Source organism: Oncorhynchus mykiss, chromosome 11 (genome assembly GCF_013265735.2).
Source record: "Oncorhynchus mykiss isolate Arlee chromosome 11, USDA_OmykA_1.1, whole genome shotgun sequence".
Taxonomy (NCBI): Eukaryota; Metazoa; Chordata; class Actinopteri; order Salmoniformes; family Salmonidae; genus Oncorhynchus; species Oncorhynchus mykiss.
Genome location: NC_048575.1, coordinates 12,260,892 through 12,274,927, shown reverse-complemented (window position 1 = coordinate 12,274,927; position 14,036 = coordinate 12,260,892). Strand labels below are relative to the sequence as shown.

Here is a 14,036-nt window from a genome sequence, read left to right as displayed (position 1 = left end):
TAGCATTTCCCATCTCCTCAAAAGTGTCTCTGGTTCTTCATCCTGAATAAGGAAATGACGTTTCGATCCTTCTTCGGGGAAAAAAAAGAAACCAGCAGGTTAAACCAGGCGCATTGCTGCCATCTACAGCTCAATGTGTTTCCCTGCTCCTACCATATACAGTATATGGATCTTACCCTGCTCCTGAACCAAACTCGGCTCTTTTTAGTATAAAAAAAATGCATCCGGTCTTGCAATTTTGTTTTTAAAATGTATGTTATTCTTTAACAAGCATTTTTAACAATATCAGCCTAAAAAGCAAACACATTATCTCTGAAGTAAATTAGTAGGCCAGACACCTTTACAGGTCTTTCACCATTAATCAAGGTATTCTACACAATATTGGCATTCAATAAGTTTAATTCAGAATACATGTAATTGTTCAAAGTGTGTGCGTGCAGGGGCAGACTGGGACCAGAAATCGGCGCTGGCATTTCTAACCCCCCGGGCCATTTTCTTCCTTGAGGACCCTATTATTAGCCAGATAATGACAGGCCACAAGGCAAAAAATGGACCAGGCCATCGGGCATTTGCCAGAAATGTCAAGTGGCCAGTCTGCCCCTGCGCAACTTGGTAACTTGTCAGTTCTCACTGATCACACACATTCAATGTCCAATCAGCCTGTCTAATATTATTCTCAGTTGAGCAGCCATTCCTCTTATTATTTGACAAAAAAACAGCATCCCCCTCTGAAACTCATATGCCACTGCATCATCGTCTAGCACTACCTTACTACTATTACACACACACACACACACACACACACACACACACACACACACACACACACACACACACACACACACACACACACACACACACACACACACACACACACACACACACACACACACACACACACACACACACACTCAGTGTCTGTCTGTGGTAGTGATATTGAGGCTTTGATAGATGTTGTCATAAGGTGTGATGTCTTGATAGACAGACTCCTGTTGGGCGTCGTCATCATCATCAACATCCTCATAAGGTTGGGTGGAGTATTGTTTCTTACAGGAAGCCAGTTTCACATTCACACACACAGCTTCTGTATTCTCATGAACATCCTAAAGAGAGTGAAAGGGGAAACAAAGTTACATGGGCATATCTACTCAAAAGACTGAATGTAGAGACTGTGGTTAGTGTGTCAGCCTTTGGAGCAGATGGTAATCAGATCAAGGTTGGGGATAGAGCAGCATGTATAGAGTGGACAGAGTAGAGAAAAGGCCCTCACCTCATACACCGACTCAGACAGCCCTGTTTCTCTGTGTGGTTCTGCAGACCCTGTGGAACACATAACATACACACTCAGATAGATAGATAGACAGACAGACAGACAGACAGACAGACAGACAGACAGACAGACAGACAGACAGACAGACAGACAGACAGACAGACAGACAGACAGATAGACAGATAGACAGATAGACAGATAGACAGATAGACAGATAGACAGATAGACAGATAGACAGATAGATAGATAGATAGATAGACAGATAGATAGATAGATAGATAGATAGATAGATAGATAGATAGAGAGAGAGAGAGAGAGAGAGAGATAGAGAGAGGCAGACATGGCTCTCAAGAGAAGACAGGCTATGTGCTCACTGCCCACAAAATGAGGTGGAAACTGAGCTGCATTTCCTAACCTCCTGCCCAATGTATGACCATATTAGAGAGACATATTTCCTCACTGCCCACAAAATGAGGTGGAAACTGAGCTGCACTTCCTAACCTCCTGCCCAATGTATGACCATATTAGAGAGACATATTTCCCTCAGATTACACAGATCCACAAAGAATTCGAAAACAAATCCAAATTTGAAAAACTCCCATATCTACTGGGTGAAATTCCACAGTGTGCCATCACAGCAGCAAGAATTGTGACCTGTTGCCACGAGAAAAGGGCAACCAGTGAAGAACACACACCATTGTAAATACAACCCATATTTATGCTTATTTATTTTATCTTGTGTCCTTTAACCATTTGTACATTGTTAAAACACTGTATATATATATATATAATATGACATTTGTAATGTCTTTACTGTTTTGAAACCTCTGTATGTGTAATGTTTACTGTTAATTTTTGTTGTTTTTCACTTTATATTTTCACTTTGTATGTTGTCTACCTCACTTGCTTTGGCAATGTTAACACATGTTTCCCATGCCAATAAAGCCCTTGAATTGAATTGAATTGAAATTGACATATTTCCCTCAGATTACACAGATCCACAAAGAATTCGAAAACAAATCCAATTTTGATAAACTCCCATATCTACTGGGTGAAATTCCACAGTGTGCCATCACAGCAGCAAGATTTGTGACCTATTGCCATGAGAAAAGGGCAACCAGTGAAGAACACACACCATTGTAAATACAACCCACATTTATGCTTATTTATTTTATATTGTGTCCTTTAACCATTTGTACATTGTTTAAACACTGTATATATATATATAATATGACATTTGTAATGTCTTTATTGTTTTGAAACTTCTGTATGTGTAATGTTTACTGTTAATTTTTATTGTTTATTTCACTTTATATATTCACTTGATATATTATCTACCTCACTTGCTTTGGCAATGTTAACACATGTTTCCCATGCCAATAAAGCCCTTGAATTGAATTGAATTGAGAGCAGAGCAGAGGAGAGAGACAGAGAGAGAGAGAGAGAGAAACAGAGAGAAAGAGAGACAGAGAGAGAGATAGAGAGAGAGAAACAGAGAGAAAGAGAGAGACAGAGAGAGAGAAAAGAGAGAGAGAGAACAGACAGAGAGCAGGAGAGAGAAGAACAGAGAGAAAAGAGAGAGAAATGAGAGAGAGAGAAAAGAAAGAGAGAGAGAGACAGAGAGAAAAGAGAGAGATAAAAATAGAGAACGAGAAATAGAGATTGTTACTCACCCTGGATCCTCTTGCATCTGTATATTATGATGAGTGCCAACATCAACACAAACAGACTCACAGAAAAAGTCATCACAGTGAACGCAATAAACACATAGGTCCCTAGAACACAGGGAACCAACAAGCACAGCTACCATCAATTAACAGGTAACACATCAACACAAATTATAACCGCTAGTGTTCTAATGGAATAGTGTCTGAATGATGCAGTGTTACTGTACTGTTGGTGAAGCCTGCTGATGAAGGTGGCATTAGTGATGATGATGTTGATGATAATGATGATGTAGAGGTCACTGAGGTCACGGTGGTGACTAGGGTCATTGGAGATGGAGACAGAGGCGTTGTTGTTTCTTGTGGAAAAATCAGAACGAGATAAGAAAATATCCAATATGAATTCAGTCAATATGAGTACATCAGTGGAGGCTGCTGGGGGAGGACGCTCATAATAATGCCTGGAACGGAGCTTCAAGCACGTGGAAACCATGTATTTGATACCCTTCCAATTAATCTGCTCCAGTCATTACCACAAGCCCGTCCTCCACAATTAAGGTGCCACCAACCTCCTGTGGAGTACATACATGGCTAGTGAAACATTCCACACTGAAACATTTTTAAAACGCAACACGCAACAATTTCAAAGGTTTTACTGAGTTACAGTTCATATAAGAAAATCTGTCAATTGAAATAAATGAAATTAAGTCCTAATCTATGAATTTCACATGACTGGGAATACATATATGCATCTGTTGGTCACAGATAGCTTTAAAAAAGGTAGGGGCATGGATCAGAAAACCAGTCAGTATCTGGTGTGGCCACAACTCATGCAGCACGACATCTCCTTCACAGAGTTGATCATTGACTGTTGATTGTGGCCTGTGGAATGTTGTCCCACTCATCTTCAATAGCTGTGCCAAGTTGCTGGAACACGCTGCCGTACACGTCAATCCAGAGCATACAAACATGCTCAATGGGGGACATGTCTGGTGAGTATGCAGGACATTTTCATCTTCCAGGAATTGTGTACAGTTCCTAACGACATGGGGCCGTCTATCATCATGCAGAAACATGAGGTGATGGCGGCAGATGAATGGCACGACAATGGGCCTCAGGATCTCGTCACAGTAACTCTGTGCATTCAAATTGCCATTGATAAAATGTCATTGTGTTTGTTGACCGTAGCTTATGCCTGCCCATACCATAACCCCAGAGCCACCATGGGGTCACTTTGTTCACAACGTTAATATCAGCAAACCACTCACCCACACGACTCCATACACGCTGTCTGCCATCTACCCGGTACAGTTGAAACCGGGATTCATCCCTGAAGAGCACACTTCTCCAGCGTGCCAGTGGCCATCGAAGGTGAGCATTTGTTCACTGAAGTCGGTTTTGACGCCAAACTGCAATCAGGTCAAGACGCTGGTGAGGATGACAAACATGTTTCTGACAGTTTGTGCAGAAATTCCTTGGTTGTTTCATCAGCTGTCCGGGTGGCTGGTGTCAGACGATCGAGCAGGTGAAAAAGACGGATGTCCTGGGCTGGCGTGGTTACCCATGGTCTACGGTTGTTAGGCCTGTGGAACGTACTGCCAATTTCTCTAAAACAACGTTGGAGGTGGCTTATGGTAGAGAAATTAACATTCAATTCTCTGGCAACAGCTAAGGTGGACATTCCTGTAGTCAGCATGGCAATTGCACACTCCCTCAAAACTTGAGACATCTGTGACATTGTGCTCTGTGAAAAAACTGCACATTTTAGAGTGACCTTTTATTTTCCCCAGCACAAGGTGCACCTGTGTAATAATCATGCTGTTTAATCAGCTTCTTGATATGCCACATCTGTCAGGTGGATGGGTTATCTTGGCACATGAGAAATGCTCACTAACAGGGATGTTAGGCTCACTAACAGGAATGTTAGGCAACCTGCCTAAATGACTACAGACTTGTAGCACTCACGTCCGTAGCCATGAAGTGCTTTGAAAGGCTGGCAGTGGCTCACATCAACACCATTATCCCAGAAACCCTAGACCCACTCCAATTTGCATACCACCCAAACAGATCCACAGATGATAAAACCTCTATTGCACTCCACACTGCCCTTTCCCACCCGGACAAAATAAACACCTATGTGAGAATGCTATTCATTGACTACAGCTCAGCGTTCAACACCATAGTACCCTCAAAGCTCACGACTAAGCTAAGGATCCTAGGACTAAACACCTCCCTCTTCAACTGGATCCTGGACTTCCTGACGGGCTGACCCCAGGTGGTGAGGGTAGGTAGCAATACATCTGCCATGCTGATCCTCAACACTGGAGCCCCTCAGGGGTGCATGCTCAGTCCCCTCCTGTACACCCTGTACACCCACGTCTGCGTGGCCAGGCATGACTCCAACACCATCATTAAGTTTTCAGACGACACAACAGTGTCATAGACAACGACGAGACAGCCTATAGGGAGGAGGTCAGAGACCTGGCCGGGTGGTGCCAGAAGAACAACCTACCCCTCAACGTAACCAAGACTAAGGAGATGATTGTGGACTACAGGAAAAGGAGGACCGAGCACGCCCCCATTCTCATCGACGGGGCTGTAGTGGAGCAGGTTGAGAACTTCAAGTTCCTTGGTGTCCACATCACCAACAAACTATAATGGTCGAAACACATTAAGACAGTCGTGAAGAGGACACGACAAAGCCTATTCCACCTCAGGAAACTAATAATATTTGGCATGGGTCCTCAGATCCTCAAAAGGTTCTACAGCTGCAACATTGAGAACTGGTTGCATCACTGCCTGGTACGGTAATTGCTCGGCCTCCGACCGCAAGGCACTACAGAGGGCAGTGCATACTGCCCAGTACATCACTGGGGCTAAGCTGCCTGCCATCCAGGACCTCTATACCAGGCGGTGTCAGAGGAAGGTCCTAAAAATGGTCAATGTCCCCAGCCACCCCAGTCATAGACTGTTCTCTCTGCTACCGTATGGCAAGCGGAACCGGATTGCCAAGTCTACGACAAAAAAGCTTCTCAACAGTTTTTACCCCCAAGCCATAAGACTCCCGAACAGGTAATCAAATGGCTCCCCGGACTATTTGCATTGTGTGCCCAACCCCTCTTTTACGCTGCTGCTACTCTCTGTTTTTGATATATGCATAGTCACTTTAACTATACATTCATGTATATACTACCTCAATTGGCCCGACCAACCAGTGCCCCCGCACATTGGCTAACCGGGTTATCTGCATTGTGTCCCACCACCGACCCACCACCCACCACCTGCCAACCCCTCATTTACGCTAATGGGATCTGGGATCGTTTATTTCAGCTCATGAAACATGGGACCCACACTTTACATGTTGTGTTTATATTTTTGTTCAGTGTAGTTAATTTAAAGGGTAGTTTCGATAATCTATCCCAGTCATTTGATATTGATACATGCAGATATCTCTCTAATCCATACATATAGCATAACATTCCAGATTGAGCTTGGTTTTAGAAACCTTAGATTTTTGGATAAACTATACAGTACCTTCAGATCAAAATCAAATCAAACCTTTAATAAGAGCTACACATTCTCATGCTATGAAACAGGTAGTGGGTACAGCAGAGAGGAATAAGCGAAGTGAGAGGGTTTACAGGTAGCCTAGTGGTTAGACCATTGGCCTTTACTAGACTATGGGGATATTTTATATGTGAATGCTTCCGCTCAGTGTTTGAGATCAATTGACACCCTTTACCATGATGCTTTGAGATTTATTTTAAACTGCAAAACACTTACTCACCACTGCACTTTGTATACCAGGGTTGGCTGGCCTTCTCTAGTCACTTGTAGGCTCAGTCACTGGTTTACTTTTATTTACAAGCCATTTTGGGTTTACTACCTTTTTATTTGGGCATATTTATTGTTCAGAAATGTGGTGGGTACTCTCTTCGTTCGCTGGACATTATCCTGCTAACTGTTCCAAATGTCCGAACTGAATTTGGTAAAAGGGCTTTTATGTACTCTGCGCCATCGTCTTGGAACACCTTACAAAATACTTTTAAACTAGAATAACTTGTCCCGATTGGTATTTTTAAATCACTGATGAATGATCTTGAGACTGATTCCTTGACCTGTCAATGTTTTTAATTTGCTGTTTTGGATTTTGTTATACTCTTGTGAATTCTATGGTTTTTACTAGCATACTTGTAGTTTTTCATGTTGTTTGTCTGTCATTTTTGTCATGACTTGGTGCTGCCTATCTTGGCCAGGACGCTCTTGAAACATATATTTTAAATCTCAATAAGCCCTTCCTGGTTAAATAAAGGTTAAATAAAATAAAATTGGGCCAGTAGGTAACCGAAAGGTTGCTGGACTGAATCCCCGAGCTGACAAGGTACAAATCTGTCATTCTGCCCCTGAACAAGGCACTGTTCCCCGGTAGGCTGTCATTGTAAATACGAATTTGTTCTTAACTGACTTGCCTGGTAAAATAATAAAAATGTATTCCGCCTAAAATACATCCACAAAAATAAGAATTCTTGTACGGAAGTCAATGAGAGTGTCGAACATATTTTCTTATTTCAAATTTGCTACCTGAGGCTTATTTGATAGAATAAGCTGTAATGGTAAGGTTGTTGTGCTGATATAAGTGGACTTTATATCGGGAAAAAAACAAACAGACTTTATATCAGAGTTGATCCAGTTGTTCACATGGGTATCTGCTCTCTCATTGGCTAGAATGGTCCCACCGGATTCTCGCCTCCTCCTGCCTGCCTTCCATCTTTGAGGACATGTATTTCCATTGTTAGAGCTGCCACTAAACTATCTTGTCAAATATTATAGATCATCTTTGATTACAGGTAGGGGTGAGGGTCACACGACTGAAATGCTCGAGAAAAAACTTTTCACCTTTGACCTCTAGATGTACCACAGAGTAGACATCCAAACCTCGATCGACACGGATGCCACACAAATACATCCCAGAATCCTTTTGGGTCAGCCCAGTGATTGTCACGGTGAACACTCCATCTGCGTTGTTGTCATGGAGAGAGAACCTCCCAGTGTTGTGCTTGGATGTGACTGTAGCCTGTTGTAGACATGTTGAGGGTCGGGTCCCTATGCAGAAGTACTTCTGACTCTCCTTGTGCTGAGGCTTGTAGGGACAGTTTACTGACACAGAAGCTTGGCTGTTGCCCTGGACGAGGGCACGGTTGTCACAGCACCAGTCTGTCAATCAAATGAGATACAAATTTCAGTTCAATTCCATTTTGTCCAAGACATTATTACACAAAGGGCAAATTCATGACAGGAAAAACCACATGAATGTCACGTAATCACTTCTCACATGTAATATTACGTGAAGTTAATTTGATAACATGTGACAGCATGTAAAGATAACATGAAACAAAACATGTGAATGTTCTTGCATGTGGAACTGCAAATTTCAAATGTTAAAAATGTTATTTAACCCTTATTTTACCAGGTAAGTTGACTGAGAACACATTCTCATTTACAGCAACGACCTGGGGAATAGTTACAGGAGATAATGGGGGGGGGGGGGGGATGAATGAGCCAATTGTAAACTGGGGATGATTAGGTGACCGTGATGGTAGGAGGGCCAGATTGGTAATTTACTCCTGAATGTTACTCCTGAATCACTATGATAAATATAATAGTTTTTCTTGAGTGTATTGTGCAAAGCTGAAGTCCAAAGGCTAGGAATACAGGTAAAATCAGTCATTGACACAAACATGGTGGCGTTGCAGGAATATCAGAATGCCGTGAACCAAGAGGTTGTAAGTTTAAATCCCAGGTGAGGACATGTTGAATAATAATTACTGTATAAATAAACACACACAATGTAATCATGTATGTCAAATATGTACATTGAAAACACTGCGATTATTTTGTGATGTTCTGGGGACATCCTAATGAGTCATTTCTGTTTCCAGGGCATCATCTGTAAAATCTCATGTGAAAAATATTCACACGTGATCACGTGAAAATCCATATGGGAAATTTCACATGTGAAATCATTTTGTAAGGGATGTGCTGGACAAAGCGATTTTAGATATATTATATACAAATACACAGTAAACATTGGTAAATTGTCATGAGTTTAGTCAATGCCATCTGTATCTAACTGTCTTTAGAGTTTATTTGAAGTTGTTAAATGTGCCTGCGTCATTTGTGTTGATGTTCCTGTAAAATGATTTTTTTAAATACATGTATAAAAAAGGAAACTTACCTTTGACTACTTGCAGTCTGACTTCTGTATAGATGTCTTTCCCATATCTGCTCACAGCGCACCAGTATATCCCAGCATGCTGTAGGGTCAGTTGAGTGACATTCACAGTGAAGACTCTTCTCTTTATGTCATCATGCAGAGAAAAGCTGCCTTTCTTAGTGTGGTGAACTCCCAAATGAGTTTCAATGACAATATCAGAGTTGCCACAGCCCCTATTACAGAGGTACTTTTTGTAATTCTCATACCCATGGCCATAGGAGCAACTGATCTCTGCTTCTCCTCCCTCATATCCTGATACTACGATCTCCTCTGCAATAGATACACTCCACAGAGCAGCTGGAGAGAGACAACAAGTTCACATCAGACACAGATCTGCCCTTTAGTTACTAGCTGCTTCAGCACAGAGAACAGTCAAATAGAAGCAACAGAAAATCAAATGTGTTTAGCAACCGCAACAATGTCCAGTGTTCTTCAAATCAGCTTTATGTTATGTTTTGTAGATATGATGATGAACTCACCAGAGAGGCCAAAGAACACTCTTCGAAGACTTGTCATGATGAACTGCTGTTCTCAGTTTGTCTATACTGACTTCATTAAGTTGCTGTCTCCTGTCTCTCACATTCAGATTATTCCTACTTCCTCCTAGTGAGGGTAGGTTAGCTAGTCTCTCTCTCTCTGTGTGTCTGTGTGTGTCTGTGTGTTATTCTATTCTCTCCGCTTCAGTGTTTCCTGTGTGTGTCGACTTCTTTCTGATGGGGGACACCAGCCCTGCAGAACACGCATCATTGTTCACAATCATATAATGTGCATGTGTGTGCGTGTGTGTGTTATTTGTATACAAAGCCATTTATCTGTTCAAGAGTCTACTATTGAACAGTTAGGTATCCATTGTTTTACATTCAGCAGAAACAGATTTTTTGAAAGAGTCGCCAGTTCTGTACATAGGGAAACCATAAAAAATGGACAACAATATATTTTTCCTCCACCTGGGATTTTGTCACATCAATCATTTAGATTTGATTTTATCATGAACATTTCTAATGTTGTAAAAAACTAAATGACATGGTAGGGTACTAGGGGGTAACTAGATTTCACCAACTTATTTCCCCAACACTTTCCCTGGTGCTCAGCAAAAAATGTCCTATGTTCATCATAACTTTTGGAGATATTTAAACAAAACGATTTTGTGGTAAATGTATATATTTTTTAAAAAATATATATATTTTTCGTTCTAAATATATTCCAATGAAGTTAGATCTATAATTGTCTTTTAAATATACAAGTAGGAAAGCCTTAAGAGAAATAATCCACTTGTTTACAGAGAAAAATGTAGATAATTTTTGAGTAGTAATATGTTGGATGAGTTTGTTGGGGGCAACTCGGCCCCGCCTACTATGGGGTAACAGGCCCCTACAGGCCCCTAGGGGCAGTAGAACGGTGCCGTTGCAATTTAATATTTGCTCCCCCCGCCACACTGTACAAGAGGAAGCAGTTTAAGAAAAACCTTTCTGTGGTGAAGCGGGTATAATATGTACTTGATGCAAAGAAAGGAAGAAGTTTTCAGTGTGTTCCTATTCTGCAGTCACTGTTACAAGTATTGAGCAACAAGAATTTTCAGGAGAAAGCTTTAAAAATAAGGCCTACAAGTTTTTCTTGGTACGAGTCTTTTTATGATGGCACACATTTCAAAGAAAATGACTGTTTATCAGGAGATGACTTAACCCTATCTTTACTTCTCTATGTTGATGACTTTGAAGTGTGCAATCCCCTTGGAACATCCCGCGAAAAGCACAATATCCCAGGAGTCTATTGGGTGTTGGCAAATGTTTAGGTCCACACTCAAGTCTATTTACTTAGCTGTTCTCTGCAAGGCTGTTGATGTTAAAACATACGGATATGGGAAGGTGCTAGAGCCACTTTTAAAAGATCTTGCACAATTGGAGGAAGAATAACTTTGAATTCCTGTGCTGGGAAAGATACTGAAGGGCACATTTGTTTGTTTGGTGGCAGATAATCTTGGAGCCCACTCTATTGGTGGATTTGTAGAGTTTTAGTGCAACGCATGTCTGCAAGTTCTGTTCGGCTGAGCTGTCTGAGATTCAGGTAAAAGAAGTGAGAACTGGGGCATTCCAACCCAGAACAAAGCACCAACATTCTGAACAAATACAGACAGTTTTAGAAAGTTCCACCTAAATACATTGCTATGATGTGAAAAAGCAATGTGCTTTGACTGAAAAACTGAAACATTTTGACGTGCTGTCTGGCTATCCATCAGATGTGCTGCATGACTTTTTGAGGGAATCCTGCCTCTGGAACTGGCACTGTGCTTAAAGGTTTTAATCAAGAATAAATATTTTACTCTGTTGGAACTCAACAATCTTATCACACAGTTCCCCTGTAAGTGGAGTGATAAAACTGACTGCCCAAAATCAATTCCTCTTGACTTGATGAATCCAAGGAAAATAACTATTGGAGGAAATGTTCATGAAAACTGGTGCATACTGCATCTGCTTCCATTCATTATAGGAACTAAAATCCCTGTAGGTGAATCATCATGGGAAATTCTTATGGACCTCAAAGATATTGTTGAACTTGTGGTTTCGCCAATTCACACAGAACAATCAATTTGGTACCTTGACAGCAAGATATCCAAGCACAGGCATAGATTCTTAGAGGTTTTTCCTCAGGGTAGTCTTATCCTGAAACATATCAATGAACACTACCCGCAGCTGATGAAGGCATGTGGACACCTTATAGCTTTTTGGACCAATAGATTTGAAACTAAACACAGATTCTTTAAACGTATTGTTCGACAGACCGACAGCTTTCGAAACATTTTGCTGAGCACTTGCAGTTAAGCATTAACTAATGCTTGCATACCATCTGCATGGCACCAATCTTGTCAAGCCTGCCCTATCTGCCACAAAGCTGTCCACTGTTGCTTTGGAGATGTTAAAGGATGACAAAGGAAGCGGTACAATTTTATTTTCTAGATGAGACTTTTGTTCAGATGGCAAACACACTTTCCTGCAATGGTACCAACTACTCGGTTGGAATGATCCTAACCTACGGATCTACTGGAGGTCTACCAGACTTTGTTGAAATACTTCTAATGATCGTTGTTCATGGTGAACTCGCTTTTATTGCCAAGTGTCAGAATGCTTGGTATAATGAGCACTTTAGGGGGTTTGAGCTGGAATCCACACAGAAGCTTAAGGTCATTCAGCAAAATGAGTTGGCAGACATCTACCCACTAACAGCATACGCTTTTGGCCAAGGTAACCCTGAAGCACCATATTTGCCTGCAATATTAGGTAACAACCTTGGCCAGCAGCATACCACCCCGCACACCACTGCTGGCTTGCTTCTGAAGCTAAGCAGGGTTGGTCCTGGTCAGTTCCTGGATGGGAGACCAGATGCTGCTGGAAGTGGTGTTGGAGGGCCAGTAGGAAGTACTCTTTCCTCTGGTCTAAAAAAATATCCCATTGTGCATTTATTTGCCTGTATTAAATGCAATTATTTGTATAACATCATATTACAGTGTAACACCATCCAGGAAAGAAGAGACAGTGTGATCCTTGGCTTGATCATACACCTCTGCAAGAGGGTTGAAGACCTTATCACAGAATACAAGGTAAAGGTTTTTTACTGAAGCCATTTCAGTGAGACATCACTGAAGCCATTTTAGTGAGACATCACTGAAGCCATTTCAGTGAGACATCACTGAAGCCATTTTAGTGAGACATCACTGAAGCCATTTTAGTGAGACATCACTGAAGCCATCTCAGTGAAATATACCTTTGAGGTGTTCCAAAAAGTAGTCTTGGAACTTGATGATCTCAGGACGTCCCCACGGGTCTAAGCTCTAAAGATGACGTTACTTGTTTTCAGAGATATCTAAAGATATCTATGAGAACTCTCAAAGGGCCACTCACAAACTGTGGTCTAAACCCTACTCAGTAAGCCGAACAGCTAGTTGCTAGGTGTTATAGGACCTACAGTTTACATTATGCTCTTTGTAAGGTGAAGTCATAAGAGACATTGTCAATTCCTGTTTTAAAAAAACCTGCTTTGTTTTAAAACTTACTCCATATGCACTAGTGGATATCTGAGACTACTTGTCAGGTGCAACAATCTGGATGTATCTTTACCTAAGGAGGCAAGGTGGAGTTTTACCCAGAATGCTTATAGCTGTCAAAATAATATGTCCATATGGGCTTCACTTGTGCATATGGAGTCAGGTTTAAGGGACAATTTGGCATTTATTGTGTAACAATATGTGCAATGTATGTTTTGAAAACCCATGTTTTCCTTAATCTAAAACAGTTTGAATGAGGTTGTATTTGAGCTAAAGTTCATATGGTGCTTTGTGTAAAGTATATTAAGATAAATCATTAATTTGCGTTTCTGTTAAAATATTGCTTTGTTGTTTTAAGGGGCACACAGACCTCCAGAAATGTCTTGCCAAACTGTATAAGATGTGAGGTCAAAGTGCTAATCCCAAACTATCACCTAAACTTTATGCAGTTGTGAAGATCTAAAATGATTTGTAGTCAGGTGCAAGCTATCTGGATGTAACTTTACTTAAGGAGGAAAGGTGGAGTTATACCGAGAATGCTTACAGATTACAAAATACGATTGATTGCCTAAGGAGTAGGGTTTAAGGGACAATTTTATTAAAAATAAAGGTGTGGAAGTTTGAAGTTGAACACTGTTGTTTCTTTTTGCGTTTTCCCTTGTATAGAAATATTTTTTTTTTGTGTAAATTATCCCAAGTATATTGAGGTAACTATTTGCATCCACTTTTTGAGTATATATTTCAGTAGTAGGAACCCAATTTAAATACATTTTACTAACCTGAATACCA

At 41.0% G+C, this 14,036-nt stretch overlaps 1 protein-coding gene across 1 annotated transcript; it reads right to left on the bottom strand.

Moving 5' to 3' along the window:
• Positions 1–141: 141 nt before the first annotated feature.
• On the bottom strand, positions 142–9,863 carry LOC110535283. The gene is made up of 7 exons (XM_021620187.2): positions 9,688–9,863; positions 9,170–9,505; positions 7,831–8,148; positions 3,165–3,293; positions 2,944–3,045; positions 1,271–1,320; positions 142–1,103 (listed from the first exon to the last, which is right to left on the bottom strand). Exons 1-7 carry the CDS (start codon positions 9,722–9,724, stop codon positions 912–914), a joined length of 1,164 nt encoding a protein of 387 aa, XP_021475862.2. The 5' UTR covers positions 9,725–9,863; the 3' UTR covers positions 142–911.
• Positions 9,864–14,036: the final 4,173 nt, after the last annotated feature.